Below are 23,609 nucleotides of genomic sequence, written 5' to 3' on the forward strand. Positions count from 1 at the left end.
AATGTCAAAATACATTTAGATTGTTAAGGTCACATGGATAGTTTAATGTTGAAGACATATGTGGGATATGATGAACAATTTAATATTTATGATAATAAGGAGCTATGTGTTTATCTAATCTAATATCCATTGATAATGAGAACCGTAGGTGTATTTTGTTTGTGGAGGTCATCACTATTTCGGAGCTGTTTAAGCAAGTGCGGAGAGCAGACACAAGAATTATGACAAGTTCCACTCAAAGGATGATAAAATCGGGCCTAATGCCATTTTTTGTTCAATAAAAAATCTGTAAATGTGGTTTACAAGTTCGAAGGATTGCAAAGACACATATTTCTCAATTACAAACTGATTTCAATAATGTAATATTTATATACTAGTTTTTTTTGGCAACATGGTAATACTGGTATAACTAAGGAAAAACATGTATAACAATTATGTTTTTTTTAACAAAACCTAAACGAAAAGTACTTAATATACTTACTGTCTTCGTAAACTTTAGAAAAAATGTTACAATGTGTAATAAGAAAGAAGTTGCAAAATTATGTTGTTATGAAAGACTCAACACAATATATTCCTTATACTTTTAAGGTCAGTTTGTAAATAATAACCAACTAAAGATGAAAAAGTTGCATAAATATTTGTTTTAAACATTTGAATGCATAAAACATTCATAATTATATGTTAATAGAATTTAATCAACTGTAAAACTAAAAAATGTAATTTTAAGAGTGTGTAAAACTAATTAAATGGAAAAAACCTAAAAGTAGAACTATTTACAAGTATGGTACAACTACTATACTGGGTAAAACTATGTGTGAACACTAGGTGTGAACACACATATTACACACGTGGAAATACATTTCGGATTTTTATTTTTATTTTTTTCCCCACAAATATCAAAAATGTTGAAAATCTCATATTTTCTAAAATCCCAAAATTCCAGATTAGTTTTACCTAATATTTCCAGTTGTACAGGACAAAATCCAAAACAAAAAAAAAACAGATTAGTTTTACATAGTAATTGCAGTTGCACACAACTAAATTCCAAAAAGTAATATGAATCCAACAAAGTTTTACAAGTAGTTCTACAAATAGAAATAAGAAGAACATCCAAACACCCACAAAATTAGTTCTACATGTCCATGACCTTGTAAAGACTCTTTTACTACGGTTATTGGTGTCTTCCTCCACGGCAGTCGGTTTAACACCCTTCTTTTTCTTCTTACCAATGTCTTGTACCAACATCATCTCATGGATATTACACCTCGTCGATACTTGATTTTCTTGTTGTACTCACTCGAGGGGAAGTAAATTCTAAGAGGCTATAGTGGTGTCGAGGAGGAGGATTCCTGCAACAAATAGTTATACCAAGTATTATCAAGTTATATTGTTTCAGAAATTCATATTAAGACTCTTCGTTCTACCTAGTTATTCTAGTTTTACACACTAGTTCTACCTAGTTATTCCAGTATAACAAAATACTAGTTCGTAGTTATACTTCTATATACCACAAAAATTTGATTCCGAGAGACATCAAGAGCAATTCCAACTAGTTTTATTTATTTTACATGTTCATACGAATCCAAACTTACCATTGAGTCGATGGTCTCGCTCTCACTTCGGCTTCTACTTCTTCTCGAGTTTGTTCCCAGCTCGAACTACTTGATTCCATAAAGAGGGATTCTTCGTTATCTCCTTAAACTTCATCTCGATTACTTGATTCTGGAAAGAGGGATTCTTCGTTAGCTCCTTCTTCTACGACCGCATTGGAATCCCTCTCTCCCTCTTCTTCAACCACCGGATTGAAAACCTCTTTCTACCACCGAATTATCTCCTCCTTGTACCAACGGTTCCGAACCCTTCTTTTACCACAGATTTTGAATCTTTCTCTCCTCCTTCTTTTACCACCGCTTGCGAATCTTCCTCTCCTTCTTCTACTTGTGTGATCTTAGTGTTTTTTTTCCCCACCTTGTTCTTATCATCCTCGTTATCAAGTATGAAGACAAACAATGAAGAAGAACGATGAAGAAAAAGAGCGGTTTGTATTTTCTCTTTTAATTTAGGGATTTAATCGAGTTATAAAGAGGAGAGAGAGAGGAGATTGGGTTAGATCCGATTTTGTTATGGGTGGGTGGATAAAACCCTAGTTTTCTTTGTAATTTTTCTTATTTTTGTAGGATAAAAGAGTAAAACACTAATTTTTCGGATTTTAAATAAATCAAAAATAAATTTTAATTAGATGGGAAAGTTTTGAGATTTTCGATTTAGTTTTAGGGACTTTAGAGACGATTACTCTCTCCCACACACGCACACCCACCCACCCAAGTTTCTCACAGGCTCCGACTAAATCTGACCCGACCCGGTAAAACCAATCCAAAATTTTACTCCGTCGTAAACGCATCAAAAAGCCAGAAATTGTCTTCCTCCAATCTCGCATTCTTTCGCTTTCCATAATCCCCAAATCTGTTTCGTTGATTTTGGGAAAACATCTCGAAAGATGAAGCTAATAGACGATAAGGAGATTGACGACGGAGAGGTTACGATGAACGAAGGTCGAGAAATGGAGACGGCGGAGCACGAGCGAGAGGAGATATCGTCGCCGCCGTGTTCGTTAGTGATCGAAGAGTTTCCGTTAAAGAGATCGATCGTTGTAGGTTATGCTCTTACATCAAAGAAGATTAAGAGCTTCTTGCAACCAAAACTCGAAGGTTTAGCTAGGTTTGTGATTTCTAACCCTAAGTTTTTGTTTTCATGCATAGGATTTTGAATTTGGTGGGTTTCGTGTTTCAGATTCTCAATTTTAAAATTAGTATTCATAAGAATATTCGTTTTTCTCACTATTAAATTGTTTTTTTTTTTTGTTTGGTTTGATTTTTCTGCAGTAGTTTGGGAATCTTTGACGTTATATTCTTTGATCAAATAGTTTCTGTGAAAATTATCTCGGAGATTTCGTCTTGGTTCACCGAAACTTACATGTTGTTCAGTGTCGATTTCACGATGTTCTTGTGGTACAATAGATTGAGATCCTCTCAGAAAAATTGCTTTTATTTCAATATGAGAGGCATATATTAGTGCTACTGGTGTCATTGTGTCACTAGCAAGTTGTAGTTACTATGTCACCTTAGCCCATTTGGATTCGAGGGATTCGTACAATTTTGATTGACAAGTTTTGTGGTTCTTTGTTTTTTTGCGTAGGAATAAGGGGATATTATTTGTGGCAATAGATCAGAAGAGGCCACTTTCAGAGCAGGGTCCGTTTGATATTGTGTTACATAAGGTTAGTTTTTTCGATCTTTGTTCACCCTCTTGGTTTTCTGATACCTCATCTTATCTTTGCCTATGCTTCCTATTTGGCCTTTTGTCAGAAGATATGTCTTGGGAACATCCCCTACTCAGGTTGTTAGAAACTAACCTTGTCCGCATCCTCTTGCTAAGCTTCTTTTCATCCACGCCTGATAATCCTCTTGTTTTACATGTACTGCAGCAAATTGGAAAAGAATGGCGCCTCATTCTTGAGGTTTGTCTTAATATTCCTTTCCTTATTTTATTTTCCGTGGCACTATCTAACCTGACTTGTAAGATGATTAGACCGTGTGTATTTTCTTTCTGTGGTGATGGATACCATATGTATTGTACTTATGTTGTAACCTTTTGCAAGATGAGATATGGTGGTAAATTGCATAACAACTAGTTCCTTACAATTTCCTAATCTTGTTTCTCAATGGATATTTTTCCAGAGCTCTTGCTCTTTCGCTGTCATGAATCATTTATTCATACTTGAGGTCAAGGCTTTAAAGATAGAATACTTAATACTTGAGGGCATTTAACTGTAACCTCTCAGGTTTTCTAGAAATATATACCAGTTATGACTTTTAAATGTCCTTGATGGGTTTATTTGTTCCTGATAATAGTTGAATGCAAAATCATACCATCTTTCATTAGAAAGTATGCTCTCTTGCTACACATATTAGAGCCATCATCTGACTTTTTGTTGTTATAATAAACAAGAAATTTCACCTCTCATAATTGGTAGAATAATTAATTGAAACTATGCTGTTTGATGCAAGAAATCATCAGCGTCTCTGTGTTTTTTGTATCTTACAGCTATACAGATCTCAGGAGATCTCAATATGATTCATTAGGAAAATGCCAACTTCTGATGATAGTGACTGCACCGATGATCTAGAATAGTGTAGTTGCAAGTTGCAACTATTATCAATAAATTAGCTTAATCCTTAATCTTAGTTGCAGGACAATGAAGAGTACATCTTGGGAGATACATTTTCCAGACTGACAGTGTCATTCTACTTTTAAAACTGTAATGAACCAATATTCCAAGAGATCTCGGTGATATAGGGGTAGAAGTTTCCATGTTTGTGACCGTAGGGATGCACTTTTGGGTGTTGAAAATTAGAGTAGGGGAGAGTCTTACGGTTTCTATCATTTCAGGAATATAGGCTAGGACATCCAGATGTCACAGTTCTTGATCCTCCAGATGCAATACTACATCTCCGTAATCGTCAGTCAATGCTTCAGTGTGTTGCGGACATGAATCTGTCTGATAGTTATGGTTAGTATTGCTGTATATTCACTTGCTCTTTGGATGAGGGATTTAGAGTTTCAATATATCTGACTAGTATAACTTGTTCCGGTTGTGCAGGACGAGTTGGTGTCCCCAAACAACTGGTAATTAAAAGGGATGCATCCTCGATCCCCGAGGCTGTCAATAAAGCTGGGCTGAGACTACCTCTTGGTATGATCCTTGTATCCTATTACTGACGTTTGTTTAGCTACATGCGGCATCGTGCTGTCATTCACAAAAGCATTCATGGGCTGTGTTTGCTCAGCTGAAGTTTAAGTTGTGTGCATTATCAATGGCTTTTTAGTTGAATTTATTTTATTTGGTGTTTACTAAAATCTCAGTTGCAAAGCCTTTGGTTGCTGATGGAAGTGCAAAGTCACATGAGCTTTCACTGGCTTATGATCAGCACTCCCTTCTGAAGCTCGAGCCTCCTCTTGTTCTTCAGGAGTTTGTTAACCATGGTATGGGCTTTTAAAAGTTAGTTAAATTGGCAGTCACCTGGTTCAGAACTCGAATATTTTGATTATCTAACAACTGCATGGCCTTTTGTAGGAGGTGTTCTTTTCAAGGTTTACATTGTTGGGGAAGCTATTAGAGTGGTCCGGCGTTTCTCCCTACCTGATGTCTCCAGACGAGAACTCTCCAAAGCAGCTGGTGTATTTCATTTCCCCCGGGTCTCTTGTGCTGCAGCTTCTGCTGATGATGCAGATTTGGACCCAAACATCGCTGGTACTATCCTCTTCGTCATCACAGATATTGTCTGCATCTATCTTTTCCTGAGGAACTAACAATGTCCTTACTCTCGTTGCAGAGCTTCCGCCACGTCCATTGTTGGAGAGACTGGCAAAGGAACTCCGTCGTGGATTAGTACGTTTCCGTCCTCTCTATTATATATCCAAGCAGGTGTTTTTTTCATCAAACTCTACTGATTTCTAATTTGTTGCAGGGTCTAAGGCTGTTCAATTTAGACATAATTAGAGAGCATGGGACAAGAGATCAGTTCTATGTTATCGATATTAACTATTTCCCAGGCAAGTTTCATTTCCACATCTGCTTTTGCAATAGTCTATCACAAACATGTGGTTTAAGAATCATAACAATTGTGCAGGATATGGTAAGATGCCAGAGTATGAGCATGTATTCACTGATTTCTTATTGAGTGTGGTGCAAAGCCAATTTAAGAAACGAGCCTTGGCAGATCAATACTAACTCGAGGGAGAGACCATTGTCCCTCCCCAAAGAAAACAAAAAAAAGCCAAAAAAAGAGAGAAGAAGATTGGTCTATGCAATTGTCTTGCAACCATTATTACTGTACAGGACAAAGCACTGATTTCCTCGATGCTTTTCTTTAGCTTCATTGTGCTGTACTAAGAACAATGGGAGATTGCACTGAAAGAAAAAAAAAATTGTCTGAATCTCAAGATAATGTCTCCCATGTGAGAAAGTGAAGAGATCCTCCTTATGTCACACAACTACTCTTTCACTTTGTGACTGCTCCTCTTATCATGATTTGCTTGGCTTTGTACTATGCTGACCTTTAATATCCTTTCTGTTGGTTTAATCGGTTACTTTGTTTGCAGCTCAGAACGCACAATCACAAATTGGTTTAATTTATTGGTCAGACTTAATAAAACTTGGATCAGTTTTGGATGCATTGTTTCTGAGAAATCCTAAAATTTTGACATTACGAAATGTTGATTATTGTAATGAGGATAAAAGTCCTTTTCGAAACCTTAAAAGATGGTTTACTTGCATTGTAAGGTTTAATAAACACACAAGTAGGAAAACGAAACCTGAGCCTCAGCGTTGAATTCTTTTCACATGCTTTTCTGTGACAACAATTGAAGCCTTCTATTTCAATTCAAGCAAACTATACTTTCCTGGGTTTAAGACAAAGCAATTGTACTGTAGAGTTTTATCTTTTTTCTTCAAATCACAAAAATCAATACTATTATTTTTCTCCTTTTTAATTATTGTCTCTATTTCTTGTCTTAGAGTTCACTTGAAACTCTCTATGTCCTGTCTTTGAAATTCGAAGCATATATAGCACAGCAGTTTCCACAAGGCTTACAACCCAACCAACTAACTTACCCCTGCAGTTCTGCAAAAGCTCTACAATTCTCTTCCCTGAAACCATTATCTCTATTTTTGTGTTCTTAATTTAATCACCTAGGAACTTGCTATGGAGAAGATTACAAAAATAAGCAATGCAAGTGACGATGATGTTGATGAGGTTCGTTTAAAATAGCTAGTCGGTTTTTAGCTACTTCTTTATCATAGCATGCTAATGTTTCTCCAAGCTGACTTGATTTTTTTTATTTTTAAATTACGTCTAGGGGCAGCATCACACTAACGAAGTGCAGGAGAAGATAATCCTAAACCCTAATTTTGAGGATGGCCTGAACAACTGGACTGGAAGAGCGTGCAAGATTGTCTTACACGAATATATGGACGGAGGGAGAATCTTGCCGCTCTCAGGAAAAGTTTTCGCATCAGCAACACAGCGTAAAGACACATGGAATGGTATTCAACAGGAGATTTCGGGAAGGTTCCAGAGGAAGCGTGTGTACGAAGTAACAGCAGTGGTTCGAATATTTGGCAACAATGTCACAAGTGCAACAGTACAGGCTACTCTCTGGGTCTTAAACGCAAACCAACGTGAACAATACATAGGCATTGCAAAGTCGGTTTCGCCACTTTTTCTTTTTCATCTTCTTCTTTGCTAAACATCAAAATTTTTGGTATAAATTAATTAAACTGATAAGATTTTTGGCATGCCAATGAATGATATTAGTGTGCAGGCAACTGATAAGAATTGGGTAGAGTTTAAGGGTAAATTCATAATCCATGGTTCACCATCGAGGGCAATACTATACCTTGAAGGTCCACCTCCAGGATCTGACATTCTTCTCAACAGTTTAGTTGTCAAACATGCTCGAAGGAATCGTCCATCGCCTCCACCATTCTACGAGGTTAGTCCCTTTACCATAAATTACATGATGCTTAGTCTGATGGTTTTCCTTTTATGGGTCATGTTCCAAATATTAGCCTGTGAAAACAGTACTCCTCTTCATATGTTGTTGCTTGGCAGAATCCTGGTTTCGGAGTCAATATAGTTGAAAACAGTGAAGTGGTAGATGGGACAACACAGCCATGGTTCACTTTAGGTAACTGCAAGTTGAGTGTGGGACAAGGCGCTCCTCGCACTCTGCCCCCAATGGCGAGAGACACGCTTGGTCCTCATAAACCTCTAGGAGGAAGCTACATCCTCGTAAGTAACAGAACGCAGACTTGGATGGGTCCGGCTCAGATGATAACCGATAAACTCAAACTCTTTTTGACATATCAAGTCTCCGCATGGGTCAAGATTGGTGTGGGAGTGAGTGGTAGTAGTATAAGTCCTCAAAATGTGAACATTGCACTTAGCGTTGATAACGAATGGGTCAACGGAGGACAACTCGAGGTCACTGTTGGTGATGCATGGCATGAAATTGGCGGATCCTTTAGGCTCGAGAAGCAGCCACAAAATGTCATGGTTTACGTTCAAGGTCCTGCAGCTGGCATTGATTTGATGATCGGGGCACTGCACATTTTCCCCGTGGATCGTCGAGAACGTATCAGATGTCTCAAGAGACAAGTTGACCAGGTACACATCCTCTTCAAATTTCCTTAGAATATTCAGTTTAATAATTTTATCAATTCAAGAATGATGTTTCTTGATAGGTACGCAAGCGCGACATCGTCTTGAAATTCTCAGGACTAGACGACGACTCCTTCGATTTGTTTCCTTACATAGTGAAGGTGAAACAAACATACAACAGTTTCCCACTAGGAACGTGCATTAACAGATCAAGCATAGACAATGAAGACTTCGTAGATTTCTTCACTAAGAACTTCAACTGGGCAGTGTTTGAAAACGAACTGAAGTGGAACTCGACAGAGGCCGAACGTGGGAAGCTCAATTACCAAGATGCAGACGACATGTTGGATCTGTGTATCGGCAACAACATCAACGTTAGAGGACACTGCATCTTCTGGGAAGTTGAGTTCAGAGTACAGCCGTGGCTTCGCCAGCTCAACAAAACCGAGCTTATGAACGCGGTCCAGAAGCGTGTCACGGACCTCCTGACACGATACAAAGGTAAGTTCAAGCACTATGATGTTAACAACGAGATGCTTCATGGCTCTTTCTATCAAGACAGACTCGGAAAAGGTGCACGAGCACTCATGTTCAACATTGCACACAAGCTTGATCCATCTGCTCTCCTCTTTGTGAACGATTACCATGTTGCGGACGGTGATGACACACGCTCGTCCCCGGAGAAGTATATAAAACAAGTTCTTGATTTGGAAGCTCAAGGTGCACCTATAGGAGGCATAGGGCTCCAAGGACATATGGTGAGTCCTGTTGGACCAATCGTGTGCTCTGCTCTTGATAAGCTCTCTGTTTTAGGTCATCCCATATGGTTCACGGAGATTGATATCTCCTCTAGCAATGAGCACGTTAGAGGAGAGGATCTTGAAGTCATGTTGTGGGAAGCTTTTGCCCACCCTGCTGTTGAAGGTATCATCATTTCACTTTCACAATTTATATATGTCTTTTCTTATATATTTTTTATATACTCTAACTAAAAGTACTTATATTAATTCATCTGTATTTATATTTGAAAGGATATGATTCATTAGTGGACAAATAAAATTTTATGTTTCAAGATATTTGCTTCTTTTTTTTTTAATAGTATCAACAGAAGTATATGGGAATCTTACTAATGTGTATACTAACACGTTGGGATGTATATTTGATGTTAACAGGAATAATGTTATGGGGTTTCTGGGAACTATCTATGAATAGGGAGAACGGACATCTGGTGGAGGCAGAAGGAGAAGTAAACGAAGCCGGAAAAAGATTTATGGATGTGAAACAAGAATGGTTATCTCATGCATATGGGATCATCAATGATGAATCAGAGTTCACATTCAGAGGCTACCATGGGACTTACGCTGTCGAAATTTGTACTCCGGCTGGGATTGTTCTCAAAACGTTCGTCGTCGAAAAAGGAGACAGTCCACTTCTTATCTCCATTGATCTCTCTTCTTTGTGATGTTTGTGTTTCTTCTTTTTTCTCTCTTTTTTTTTTCATTTGACCTGGTTTCTCTTATATATGTATGGGGACTTGTTTTGCGTGAAGCATGTAACATATGTTCACAAATTTATGTTATGTCTTGGTTTTTGATTGATTTATACAAGTGCAATAAAAGCATGTGAATATTTGATTGTTATGACAGATTTCTTGAATTTCATTTCACGAAGAATGGATTTGTATGACCAAAAAACTATTTTCTTCATTTTTTTCTTAAACCATGTGGTGTAGAGTTTAAAAAGAACACTCTCACACCATCTCCAATGTTAGGATCCAAATTATGGGATCCAACTATATTTGATTGAAAAAATGCAAATTTCAATGTTTATTAGTTTTGACAGTCCAATGCTAGAACACCTAATTAGGGTCTAAAAAGTATGTATAAGTAAAACTTTCATTTACTTGACACACACTCTAAATAAACTTATTTTGAACTGAGCTCGTTTTATGATTTACTGAACTAAACAAACAAACAAAACACACTCTGAACTGAGCTCGTCTTATAATCAGAGAGCTTGAAGCGATAGGAAACATGCAACATCGCATTGTAGAAGAACAAACCAGAGCAGTGTCAGTCTACAAATGCACCAATATACACAGTGATCAAAGTCATGTATGCACCAATATATGCAGCCTGAAATTGAAACAAGAACAACAATGATTTTCTATTTGATAACACACGGACCAATATACACAGTGATCACTGATCAAATAATAACATATCAAAGAGATCAAAGCATAACATAACCGATTGACAGAGCATAACATAACAAAGAGATCAAAGCATAACATAACCGGCTCACAGAGCATAAAATAACAAATATCAAAGCATAACATAACCGATTGACAAAGCATAACATACACAATGATATATCATGGTTTTTAGGTGTTTTTAGCCATGATATAAGTGTTATCTATAGAGTCTTTTTGGTGTTTTTAGAGTCTTTGAAAGTCTTTACAGGTTTTATAGGATTTAGCTGGATAGGACCGGGCAAAATAACCGGTAACCAAATAACCGACCAAACTGAACCGAAAAAAATCAAACCAAAACCAAACCGAAGTTCCTCTAATAACCGAATGGTCAGTAAAATCCTATGTTCAAATTAACCGAAACCGAACCGAACCGACAATTAAATGGTTAACCAAAATATCCAAAAATCTAGAATATACCCAAAATAATATACTAAATATTAGGCAAAACTATAAAATAAACTTAAAATATTAATTATTTCTACATTCAAAACAATTAAATACTTTAAATAATCAATATATTTAAAAGTTATTATTTTGAATTTAATAAGGTAAATACTATTTTGTAAAATCGGATCAATATTTTTCCCCCTTTTTATATTTTTATAATGTAGTTTTGGTTAATTTCTGTTATATTCAGTTATTTTTTGTTACTTTTAGTTATATTAGGTTTATTTGGTTAATTTCAATATAATTTATGTTAGTTATGGTTATCTCTTCAACTAACCGAACCGAAAGAAACCAAACCGAACCTAACCAAAATTTCTAAAATATCCAAATGGTTATTATATTCCTATATCCAAACTAACCGAAACCGAATACAATCGAACCGAAACCAAACAGTTAACCGAATGCCCAGGCCTATAGCTGGATAAGAGCATAATGGAGCTAAATAGGAGGATTTGGAGCACATTCAAGCATTGAAGCTGAGTTGTGAAGTTGGGAGACGAGTTCAGAGCTATGCATCGGTTGATGCAGATGATAGTGTCGATCGATGCAGTGTCCACAAGACGAATTGGAAGTTTTCCCACAAGTTTTGAAGATCAATGTTTTAGATATTTGCATCATTAGTCCCTAAAAGTGTTTTAGGAATATAAATAGGTTTTCTAGGTCATTTTTTAGACCTAGGCTTTATTGTTCCCTGCAACTTTTGAGAGAGAACCATGAAAGATTTTAGAGAGCTTTTGGAGAGAAGAATCAAGACTCCTTCAGAGAAAAATTAGAACTCTTTTACTTCTTCTATTAATCTATTAATGATATCTATTTTATTCATTATTTGTGTTTTTACAATTATGTCTGACTAGATTTGCTTGTTAAGTTTAGGGTTTCTCATTAGGGATTTCATGGATTGTTAGATTGATTAATTGTTTGGATTCATTATCTTTCTTGTTCTCCACCATAGGTTGTTCTTAATGCTAGATCTTTGATTAGTCATCTAGATTTAGATCTTAGGATTATGAGAATATAATTAATTTTTCTGATAAAAACATTTGGTGAGCGAAATTTCTTTTTGCAAAGAGATTTGAATTAGTGATTTTGTGAACTTATCTAAACTTGATTTTATTGCTGGTTTTTAACTTGAATTTTGCAAAGATATTTGGATTTTCGGGTTTTAAAACTTAGATAATATTTGTAGTAAAAACTGATTTATTTTACAATTGTGTTTAGAGTACAAGAACAATGCTTAATTGTTGAATCCTGCTTGCTTAATTAATTGATATTATTTACCATGATTTCCTAAGAATTTCCCTAGGCCTAACGTTTCATCCATCTGAATTTACAACTCTTTTATTTTCTGTTTTTTTTTGCAATTTAATTACAATATTTCTGTTTAACATAATTAAAAGATTATTAAATCTATTGTGTGAATCTAGAGTCCTTGTGGATTCGATCCCTAAATAGTACAGTGATCTCTTAATTTGAGAGAGTAGCTCTAGGGTAAATTTGAGCATATAAATTAACATAACCGATTGAAAAATTGATTCAAAATACACATAAAGCATAAACTTGATCAAACACAAACACAAACAAACTAGACACATTTATCAAAAACAAGACAATACAAGTCCAACATTAGACATGTAAACTAAATCTTTACCTAATCAAAAGCTAACAAACCATTGATGAGTATGGAAAAGCATATACCTGCCAGAATCATTAGTATCTCCAACATAGAAATGGAGAATTGCTCTCATGTACCAACTACACGTCCAGCATCATCATGCTCTCCTTCTAAACATAAAAAGAACAAAAATACAGAACATACAGAGAAACACAAGCAATATAAAAACCAACAAGACAATCTACAAGTTCCAACCACACCTGATTCAAGCACAGTATTTGGTAACAAGACAAAAAGCACCAACAGTTGTAACACTTCCATCACAAAGCAATATACATGTCAAGAAACTGAAGAAAATATAAGGAGAAGTGAGATAAGGACAACATGTAATCCAAGTATCATAGGTTGTTGATGAATATTAAGTACAAAAAAGAAGTAGCCATAAAAAAAGACATTGTGACAAAAGGGGAACTCAAAGCTTTGAGGAATCAGTTAATATAGGAACCTTGAGTCTGTGTTGTTATCATAAAACCCTAGTTTCTATAGCCTCAAATAAACAAGAATTGATAGAAATTGAATGATATTCATACCATGAGAAACGTCAATTTGCTAAAGAAAACTCTTCGATTTGTTGCTGATTTGGTGAAGCATATACTCTTCAATTGGTATCATTAAACGCCAATTTGCTTAATCAGAGTCACCGATTTGTTGAACCAGAATCACTAACTGTCACCCGCGTCGGTGGAGACGATGAACACGGCTGATCGAGGACTCAAAGGTTTCTTTTTCTTTCTTATCTTTGCCTCCGATCTCGCCGTTCATGAGAGACAATGAAACAAAAGAGAGATGATAGTTTGAATGTTTTTCATATACTTATTGTTGAGAATAGCAGACCCCAATTCACCTCTGTACTGAATCGCATACCGCGACTCCGCCCCTACTCCTCAACTACTTCACATATCAGTTTGCATAACAAAAACATAACACAGAGATTTAACGAGTTCCCCTCATGCAGAGAGTACATCTCTTGTGGGAACCTTCTCCCACAATCATCCACTATTAATCAACCAAGGTTTACATTGTGTTTCATATACAAAGCTTAGAGAACTACTAACTACAAAGAAACCTGAAGAAGAAAACACATAATAGGTCTGGCTTTTCTACTTCCCCTCTCTTTGTCTCTGGTTCAGCTCTCCCCTCCAGGTATAATCCTGAAACACATCTAGAACCCCAAAGAAGCAGCTCCACCTTCATCTCTCATCAGTGTGTCTTAAAGACACCTTAAACCTAGACTAAGTTACGTCCGGCTCTCAGCCTTTCGGCCCCAGCCAACCTTCTGCTCCTTTATCACGGTTCTGGGCACAGCTTCAAGCTCAATGTACGATGCCTGTGCATGCTCTCTGCACTGCGCTCTGCATCTCTGCATCTGCCCTGCACAGCGCACAGCGCTGTAACCTACAGCCGCCACCAAGGTACCACCAGCTTCTTCTGTGTCTGCGTTGGCACATGCAGCTTCTTACAGCTTGTATGTTTCTTCAACCCTAGCTTCATTTATATAGTGAAACCCTAGAGCTTATGTCGGTTTACCCTTGTAGACTACACAACCTGGATCCTGTATGGGCTACACACCAATATACGCCCAGTTCATGGTACATACCAAAAAAGCCCATATGAAGCAACCCAATGCATTACTTTTTCTCACTATCCATCAATACCACCTTGACATGTCTTCACCATTGATGAATCCTCACTTAACCTTCATGTAAGTGACTCTCCTGAGAAACTTAATGATGCTGCTAGACACACTAGTCTTTAGGTAGTCTTGTCTATCAAAACATGCATCTTTAACCACTAGAGATCTACTTGAATATTCCTCTTATACTCACATGCTTCCTTATTAAATGTCATTTTGTTACCAACAAAATATGTAAACTTCCTACAAGTGAAACCTTCAGAAGATTCATCCACCAGATCATCTCTGTAGATGCAAACAGGCAAACCAAAACTTTTCTAGTTTCTGATTCTCTTCTCAATGCAGAAATACAACCCCCAGTTGCCTTGCAAACTCTTGCACAGTCCTGCAACATCTACGAAAGTCTTCTAGAGATTTTAAGTCACCTTTTAGAGCAAACTCCACCTTGACAATGTAAATCTCACTGACTGCAACTTCTACTCTGGGTACTCTTCTGCATTCTCATTCACTGTAAACCTACTTAGATTGTAGTCTTTTTAAATCTCTGACAACCTGATCCATTCATGAGACTTAATCATTCACCCAACACCTCTCAATTCTAACCACTTCAATAGAAATTGCATGGTCCATCTATACTCATCTGAATCTTCGACACAACTTGTTGACCTAACAACCCTCTGACACAGAGATTCACCTCTAAAGACGTCCCTTAGTAAATCTGTGACTCCTTGTAGTTGTACCTTCACCCAATTCTTGAACACCACTACACAGACTTTCAACAACCAAAAATTGTCTTTTCAATAGTTGAAGATATCTACATCCTTGGGTTCTCTAAACTGAAACTGTTTTGAGTATTCAGAAGCTTCAAACCAGAACATCACATTTACCTTGTGATCGCAGCGGAAACTGAATTCCTGTTTTGAAAAGTTTGAGACTTTTGGATGATGCTTTGATTCCCACTTCACAGCCATGTGCAAATCACCTTCACACATCCATCCATGAAACTGAATCAAACACTACAGATAACTCCACCTTAAACCAACCCCATAATTGATTTAACCTTCGATTCTTCTACAACAGTCTCTGGATCCTACTTTTATGTTTACAACGCCATGCGTAAGTCTGTGAAATCTTGAGTCTGAGCTCCAATACCACTTGTTGCGAATCGGAGACCCCAATTCACCTCTGTAGTGGATCACATACCGCGACTCTGCCCCTACTCCTCGTCTACTTCACAGATCAGTATGCATAACATAAACATAACACAGAGATTTAACGAGTTCCCCTTATGCACTCGTGTGGGAACCTTCTCCCACAAGCATCCACTATCAATCAATCAAGGTTTACATTATACAAAGCTTAGAGAACTACTACCTACAAAGAAACCTGAAGAAGAAAACACATAATAGATATGGCTTTTCTTCTTCCCCTTTCTTTGTCTCTGGTTCAGCTCTCCCCTCCAGATATAATCCTGAAACACCTCCAGAACCCCAAAGAAGCAGCTCCATCTTCGTCTCTCATCAGAATGTCCTAAAGACACCTTAAACCTAGACTAAGTTATGTCCGGCTCTCAGCCCTTCGACCCTAGCCAAGCTTTTGCTCATTTATCACGGTTCTGAGCATAGCTTCAAGCTCCATGTATGATCCCCTGCGCATGCTCTCTACACTGCGCTCTACATCTCTGCATCTGCCCTGCACAGCGTCCAGCGCGGTGCCCTACAATCGCCACCAAGTTATCACCAGATTCTTTCGTGTCTACGTTAGCGCATGCGGCTTCTTACAGCTTGTCTGTTTCTTCGACCCTAGCTTCATATATATAGTGGAACCCTAGAGCTTATGTCGGGTTACCCTTGTAGACTACACAACCCGGATCCTGTATGAGGTACACACCAATATAGGCCCAGTTCATGGTTCAGACCAAATAAGTCCATATGAAGCAAACATTTACAACACTTACACATAAGGATCTAGTATTTTCAAATGTTTTTCTTGGCAGATAGTGGATGATAACATCACAACCCTACAACAAAAATGATGATTAATAACACAACAAAAACGTTATCTTAATATTACCATAGCGTTATTAAAAACGCTGTCTCATCACCCGCGATAATAGGTCGGCCACATTAGATAACGGCTTTTGCATGTGCTATCTTAACTTAGATATTAATAACATACTTTTTTGTGCTATTGTATACTTTGCAGTAGCATTGTCTTTTTATTATCAATAGTTATGAATTCTCCAATTTTTAATTTGAATTCTCAAATTTGAATTTTGAATTCTCCAATTTTAACTTGCAAAGACTTAAATTATAATTAAAATTATTAATAACAATATTTTACAAATAGTGAAAGAGATTTTACAAATATTGAGAGAATTGCAACATACTAAACTATATATATTAACACAAGTCTTAATCCAAGCTCGAAGATTCCACAATACTAGTTCTAAGAAATGAGCACTAAGCAGTTCGAAGGCTCCGAAGATGATACTCCTTCTCTGAGCAGACTCGGCCACTCTGTTTGTTTCTTTATACATATTGTAGTCTAACCAATAGAAAAAAAAACAAATTTATCAATTATACCCTTTTTGCCACTAATGAATTCAAGTACTAAGAGTAAAATAAGGAAACAAACAACACTTACCAAGTCAATTCTTATTTCTGTTGAAAATATTAGGATCCAGCAAAGGCTTATCTAACTCCTCGGACATACTTAAAAAGCTTCAAAAGTAATTGTCCAACTTCAAAACCTTGTGAACAAAGAAAAGAAACCATAAATTCTACGATGATAAGAAAATATATAAATCAATAAAACGAATTTTCAAACCATTAGCAAATCAGCAAATATGTAGGTGAGCAAGCGCTACACAGAACTCAACCACAAAGGTTGTGGCCAATGGTTTAGGATTATGATAAAAAAGGACTTAGGAGCCGCTACGATGATAAGCTCCATTACGTGTACACAAGGAGAAAGAAAGGAGAAGAATCAACACGTGCGACTTGAAGAAGCATGTGCAGAAGGATTTAGAACGAGTATATAAACTCAATACCATTTGTTTTAGATTTTTATGCATTGGTTGTTATTGATAGTGACGTATGTGATGCTCTGGAATCGAGTTGATGATTTTGTGATGTACTGGAGGCTCATTCCGTTATAAACATTGTATCGAGTTCGATAAAAATAAAGTGGGAGTACTTTTCTCTATCATACGAAGCCACTAATTTCGTCGTCCCAGAGGAGAAGAATATTCATGGAACAGAAGTGAAACAGAAATCCTTAAATAGATTCCAGGAACAGAAGTTGAAATGACCATTCCAATGTTGCAATAGATGATCTGCCAAAAGCGGTGAACACTTCAAAGTTTCTTTCTTGTTAGGAATTATAAAGACTTTGAGAATATGCAACATCAACACTAATGATGAGAACATAACCAAAGTAAACCGGTGTCGATTAGGATAAGGGTAGAAACTATGAGAATATCATATGTGATCTTATTATTGTTAGTGGTTTTTGGTATATTATGTTAAATCTTTGATTCATTTTTATCTTCTAATATATAGCCTTCACATGTATAAATACTTCTACAATATTATGAAAAAGGATATGAACAAAATTAGTTAAAGTTGTGTTCTCTGTTAAACTCTGATTAGAACCTTATCATTTGATATCAGAGCTATCTTGCTTTTGATCCGGACGACTTTGTGTTATCACAAGCAACCTTCGATCCACTATCTCTCTTGGTTTTTGATAATACGATTTTCACCCAGGGTATCAATTCCCTATGCAGTTGTAGTACAAAGGATTATCAATCCAAATGGTTGTTATGCTAGCAGATGAGATATGATCAGAACTATGCAAGTAAAGTCAAGAAATCAATGGGTTTGATCTAACAATCCTAAATGAACAAAAGAAAGCAAATAAACGAGAACCACACGACCTAAGCACTTGATGCAAGCATTTTAGTACAGGATCGGGTGGGGTGATCAAGTAAACAAGACGAGTATGAACAGCTCGAAGGTATACTCAAAGCAAGTGATCGTGTACTTGTTTGGGTAAGGGAAGAGTTATTAATAAAAATGTACGAGTACTCGACTCCTAAGCGCTCCTGACCAGAATGGATGTCCTACATGCCTCAAGAAAATATTTCCTAGACAATGAATCTCTAAAATCTTGTTAAAACACTCTCGTGATAGAAACAATCAACCTTAATAACTCCCCTACCCAACTCTCGTTGGAGAAACATGACAAAGCAGGCAATACAAACCGATTCATTATTGTCAAGAAACCCCTTACTCATCTAATATCTTCGGCTAAGTGAGTACATCTCTAGCATCGATTGATTAAAGCACTTCATCTACACCTCTCGATGGTTAAACACCCTAGATCTAATCTCAACCTCTCGGTCTGTTGATAGCATTAAGAACACCAATCTAGAAGGGAATTTATAAAACATAAATATCCAAGCTAAGACATCCTAACCGATCAAGAACAAAAAATTGTCTATCCCATCCCTAGAAACCTTATTTCACTACTCAAATCTCATTGCAGAAAACACAAAAGCATAGATAAATGAAAATTGCATTGTATTGAAAATAAAAGTAGAGTAGAAGAGTACATAACAAAAATCTAAAAGAATAGCAAAAGAAATGTAAAATAAATCCTAACAACGTAGAAAATGTGTTTGAGTCGCTCAAGATCTCTCCCAGAAGCTCTCGCTCTCTAGTTTGAGTGTATGCGGCGTGCTAGGGCGAGAGGAAGAAGAGGGGGGGTTATATATGGAAACCCTTTAACCCTAGCTGCCCAGTCCTGCCCGAGGGCCTGCTCGAGGCGGTGCTCGAGGATGTGGTCGGGTTACTCCTCGGATAGGTCCTTGGGTTGGTCTTTCCTGCCCTTGGATCCTCTTCGATCGGGTTGAGGTTCGGACTGTTCTTCCTGCTCCATAGCTCTTTCGGGTACATGCTCGGATTAACCTTTTTTATTCCCATTTTAGGCTCTAAAGCACTTGTTTTCATCCAAAAAGTGTAAATGCAAGAATGCAACACAATAAATGGACTAAATGTGGATTCCTACAGTAAATGATCTAAAAATGCTAAGGTTAGGGTAAATACAATGCAAAATATGGACAAAAAAGGATGCTTAAAACATGTAAATTAGAGAGTTATCAGTTTTGATCCGGACCACTTTGTGGTATCAAAACTTATTTTCTATCATATTTTCGGGTTTGATCCGGACCACTTTTTGTGGTATTAAAATCTCTATTTTGTTTTACAAAAATAAAATAATATATATATTAACACATGGAAACTTCGACGATGGTGGTTGTATATGCAGCCATGAAAGATGTTGTTACACTTCAACGCGACCTACATGATGAGGTGAAGAAGATGAAAATGGTGAAGAAAGCTAATAGTGTTTCATCCCATGTGAGGTATGGTCGTGTTAAGGAGTCTTCGTTTGGAAGATATGGGAAGCAACCCTTTGATCGTGGACAAGCTGTGATGAAGACGACACGGACGGAGGAGATGGGAAGAAGCTATCTACGAAGATGTAGGTTCTTTTCTCTAGAACTTTGAGGAAAAAGTTCTTTTGGAGAGTGGAGTATTGATGAGAACATAACCAAAGTAAACTACTGTCGATTAGGATAAGGGTAGAAACGATGAGAATATCATCTGTGATCTTATTATTGTTAGTGGTTTTGGGTAGACTATGTTAAAACTTTGATTCATGTTTATCTTCTAATCTATAGCCTTCACATGTATAAATACTTCTACAATATTATGATAAAGGATATGAAGAAAAATAGTTAAAGTTGTGTTCTTTTATAAACTCTGATCTGGACCTTATCAACCTTCATTGTGCTCTTCTTATGATTGAAACCGCCTCCAGCACAACCCTGATATGATCCTCCCAAGGATTCGGCACCTTCGAGTTGGTTGATTATTTTGGGCTTTCTTGGACTTGAATTAGGTTCAAAGTGGGCTGGACTTGATAGGTATCATCCCCAATAACTTTTCCAATGCTCTCTTTGACCATAAGCTCTTGAATAAGCCCATTTAGTGCATCCTTTAGCTTCTTAGCTTTTGCTCTAGTCGTTGGTCCTTCAGGTACAAGCAATGGTTCCTCAGCTACAAGCTCCTCTGGTTCAAGCTCAGCTACACTATCCTCATGTTCAAGCTCACCTTGTACTTACCTTGAAGATCAAGTTGGTAAGCATTATCATTAATCTTTCTTGTGATCTCAAAGGGTCCATCGATTCTAGGCATCAGTTTTGACTTTCTTTCAGCTGGAAACCGTTCTTTTCTCAAGTGAACCCACACTTGGTCTCCTGGTTTGAAAACCATCTTGCGTCTTCCTTTGTTTGCTTGTTTTGCATACTGCTTTGTCTTCTCCTCAATGTTTATTCTAGCTTTCTCATGGATCTGTTTGACAAGGTCAGCTTTCTTTTTCCCATACAAGCTAGCTCTTTCACTCAAAGGTAGAGGGGTTAGATCCAATGGAGATAAAGGATTAAAGTCATAAACAATTTGGAATGGAGAAAACTTAGTTGAAGAATGAACCGATTGATTGTATGTAAACTCAACATGTGGTAAACATTCTTCCCAAGTTTTAATGTTCTTTTTGATCAAAGCTCGCAAGAGAGTAGACAAAGTTCTATTAACTACTTCAGTTTGACCATCAGTTTGCGGATGACAAGTAGTGGAGAATAGTAACTTAGTCCCTAGTTTAGACCAAAGTGTTTTCCAGAAGTAACTCAAAAACTTTGTATCCCCATCAGAAACAATTGACTTAGGCACTCCATGCAAACGAACAATTTCTTTGAAGAACAACTCAGCAACATGCAAAGCATTATCAGTTTTGTGACAAGGTATGAAATGCATCATTTTTGAAAGTCGATCAATAACCACAAAAACTGAATCTTTCCCAGTCCTAGTTCTAGGCAAACCAAGCACAAAATCCATAGAAATATCATGCAAAGGCTGAGTAGAAATAGGATGTCGATACTTTATCATGATGTTGTTGATAGCTCTACAATCAACACACATGCGCCAACTTCCATCCTTTTTGGGCACAAGTAGGACTGGGACCGCACATGGGCTCATGCTCTCTCTAATATGTCCTTTCTCCATGAGCTCATTAACTTGTCTTTGCAGCTCCAATGTCTCCACGGGATTAGTCCTATAAGCTGGTCTGTTTGGAAGTGATGCACCAGGAACAAAGTCTATTTGGTGTTCAATACCACGGATAGGTGATAAACCTTTCGGATTGTCCTCCGGGAATACGTCCTCAAAATCTTCTCCTATTCTCACAAAGAAATTTGAATGCCTGACGGGTTTTCTCTAACAGGCCTTTGACTTGGTTTTTCTCAAACTCTCGCTCTCTTTTTGGTGAATTGTGTTTGTGGGGTCGCTCATGGTATTTGTTTCTTTCCTTTGCCTGAGAATCAACTGATCTTGGTAAACTTCATGAGGTGTCAACGGAACTAAGATGATATTCTTGCCTTTGAACTCAAAAGAATATCGATTGGTGAAACCATCATGGCTTGTTCTCCGGTCAGATTGCCATGGTCTTCCCAAAAGAATATGACTTGCCTCCATAGGTAGAACATCACACAAAACCTCATCCTCATATTTCCCAATGATAATAGGAACCTTTACTTGGATACTAACCTTCATCTCACCATCATCATTAAGCCATTGCAGCTTATATGGCTTAGGGTGTTTCTCCGTAGTTAGCCCAAGCTTCTTGACCATTGTTTCACTCGCCACATTAGTACAACTCCCGCCATCAATTATGAGACAACATACCTTATCTCAGACATGGCACCTTGTATGAAATAGATTCTCCCTTTGCTCATGTTCCACAATCACAGTTTGAACACTAAGTGATCTCCTTGCCACCAATATCTCACCCTTTGCTGGAATTTCTTCAAGTTCTTCTAGTGAATCAGAAACTACCTCTTCATTTTCTGATTCAAACTCTCCATTCTCCAAGAGAATCATGGTTCTTCTGTTGGAACATTCATGCGCTTAGTGTCCTCTCCCATGACACTTATAACACGTCACATCACGAGCTCGGGTTCTGGTAGCCTCAGCTTTGTCCTTGGTAACTTGATTGGCAACAATTGGCTTCGCTTCAGCCTTTGGAATAGCAACTGGCTTTTCTTCCTTCTGGTAACTTGTTTTTTGGTTAGATGAACCAGCACCATAAGTTATCCGCATAGAACTTCTTCTCTTGAGTTGCTTTTCCACCAAGATTGCTTTATGTAACATCTCTTCAAGCTCCACATAATGCTCCATCTCAAGCCTATCTTGGACATCTCGGTTCAACCCACTCATGAATCTAGCCATAGTAGCTTCTCGGTCCTCAACCACATCAGCTCTTATCAAAAGAATCTCCATCTCTTGATAGTAATCCTCCACACTTCGACTTCCCTGAGTCAGTCTCCTTAGCTTTTGATGCAGATCGCGGTGGTAATGGCCCGGAACAAACCTTCTCCTCATGATAGCCTTCATCTCAGCCCAAGTCTCAATCGGATATTCGCCATTACGTCTTCGTGAAGTCTCCAACTGATCCCACCAGCTAAGCGCATACTCACTAAACTCAACAGCCGCCATTCGCACCTTATTGATCTCAGAATAGTGTTGAAAATTGAAAACTTGTTCTACCTTTTTCTCCCACTCCAAGTAGACATTTGGATCATTCTTCCCAATAAATGGTGGAATTTTAAACTTCAGCCCTCCAATGTTATCATCATTTCTTTTTCTGCCTTCTCGCACACGTCTAGGTCTCCTTCGGCCTCCTTGAGATGAGTTTCCACTACGACTGTAGTAATCTTCAGCTGCTACATCTCTTGGCATTCTTAACTCCTCTCCTACTCTCCTCTGTTGATAGGCAAGTTTTGTGGTTGCCTTTGTTGTGCTTCTGCTTGAACTTCGTCCAACCTCTCATAGACTGCATTCATCTCAACCCTCATCATCCTCCGCATTTCTCCCAACAATGCTTCCATCTGGATATTTTGAAGTCTCCCGGGTTGTTCTACTTCATGGTTGTTATTTTCTCCGTCAGCCATATTTGAAGAAACCTGCAAGATGAACAAACTCACAAAAACAAAATCCTCACAAGTGTTTACTCTCAAGTGTTTCACTCACAAGTGTTTACTCTCAACTCTCAAAGTGTGTTCTAGTGACTCTCAAAGGTTCTAATAGAACAGAAACCAATCAAACCCAATGTTTTTCCAAAATAGGCGAAACAGAATCAAACTCAGCGAGATACCAAAAGATAAAATAGAACCGATTGATAGAAGTAGATTTTTTTTTTTTTTTGAAATACAACGAAGCGTTTTTTTTTTTTTTTTGAAAAGAACAGAACTGTTTTTTT

At 37.4% G+C, this 23,609-nt stretch overlaps 2 protein-coding genes and 1 pseudogene across 4 annotated transcripts; 2 read left to right on the forward strand and 1 right to left on the reverse strand.

Moving 5' to 3' along the window:
* Positions 1 to 2,237: 2,237 nt before the first annotated feature.
* Positions 2,238 to 6,143, forward strand: LOC104736861 (inositol-tetrakisphosphate 1-kinase 3). Of its 3 annotated transcripts, none has more exons than XM_010456936.2 (11): positions 2,404 to 2,718; positions 3,196 to 3,277; positions 3,366 to 3,396; positions 3,485 to 3,517; positions 4,450 to 4,570; positions 4,661 to 4,753; positions 4,924 to 5,043; positions 5,135 to 5,311; positions 5,394 to 5,449; positions 5,529 to 5,613; positions 5,691 to 6,143. In XM_010456936.2, the coding sequence occupies exons 5-11, from the start codon at positions 4,528 to 4,530 to the stop codon at positions 5,789 to 5,791; spliced, it is 675 nt and encodes a 224-aa protein (XP_010455238.1). In that variant the 5' UTR covers positions 2,404 to 2,718; positions 3,196 to 3,277; positions 3,366 to 3,396; positions 3,485 to 3,517; positions 4,450 to 4,527; the 3' UTR covers positions 5,792 to 6,143. The 3 variants fall into 3 exon arrangements, with proteins under 3 accessions (XP_010455236.2, XP_010455238.1, XP_010455239.1); XM_010456937.3 differs by having other exon boundaries at positions 2,407 to 2,718; positions 3,369 to 3,396; XM_010456934.2 differs by lacking the exon at positions 3,366 to 3,396 and having other exon boundaries at positions 2,238 to 2,718.
* Positions 6,144 to 6,454: 311 nt separating this feature from the next.
* On the forward strand, positions 6,455 to 9,862 carry LOC104736860 (endo-1,4-beta-xylanase 3). The gene is made up of 6 exons (XM_010456930.3): positions 6,455 to 6,815; positions 6,919 to 7,265; positions 7,377 to 7,554; positions 7,674 to 8,228; positions 8,306 to 9,146; positions 9,395 to 9,862. The coding sequence occupies exons 1-6, from the start codon at positions 6,765 to 6,767 to the stop codon at positions 9,682 to 9,684; spliced, it is 2,262 nt and encodes a 753-aa protein (XP_010455232.1). The 5' UTR covers positions 6,455 to 6,764; the 3' UTR covers positions 9,685 to 9,862.
* A 12,180-nt stretch (positions 9,863 to 22,042) lies between these two features.
* On the reverse strand, positions 22,043 to 22,850 carry LOC147929633 (uncharacterized; annotated as a pseudogene).
* Between the last annotated feature and the right edge of the window lie 759 nt (positions 22,851 to 23,609).

The sequence above is a fragment of the Camelina sativa genome, chromosome 13, assembly GCF_030686135.1.
Source record: "Camelina sativa cultivar CO46 ecotype springtype chromosome 13, ASM3068613v1".
Taxonomy (NCBI): Eukaryota; Viridiplantae; Streptophyta; class Magnoliopsida; order Brassicales; family Brassicaceae; genus Camelina; species Camelina sativa.

Excerpts from the sequence above, each read along its gene's own strand:
- LOC104736861 (XM_010456934.2), top strand. The coding sequence starts at position 2,498 with ATGAAGCTAATAGACGATAAGGAGATTGACGACGGAGAGGTTACGATG. Across the intron at positions 2,719-3,195 it reads AAACTCGAAGGTTTAGCTAG|GAATAAGGGGATATTATTTG; the intron begins GTTTGTGATTTC and ends TTTTTTGCGTAG. Across the intron at positions 5,044-5,134 it reads TCAGGAGTTTGTTAACCATG|GAGGTGTTCTTTTCAAGGTT; the intron begins GTATGGGCTTTT and ends GGCCTTTTGTAG.
- LOC104736860 (XM_010456930.3), top strand. The coding sequence starts at position 6,765 with ATGGAGAAGATTACAAAAATAAGCAATGCAAGTGACGATGATGTTGAT. Across the intron at positions 7,555-7,673 it reads CGCCTCCACCATTCTACGAG|AATCCTGGTTTCGGAGTCAA; the intron begins GTTAGTCCCTTT and ends GTTGCTTGGCAG. Across the intron at positions 8,229-8,305 it reads TCAAGAGACAAGTTGACCAG|GTACGCAAGCGCGACATCGT; the intron begins GTACACATCCTC and ends GTTTCTTGATAG.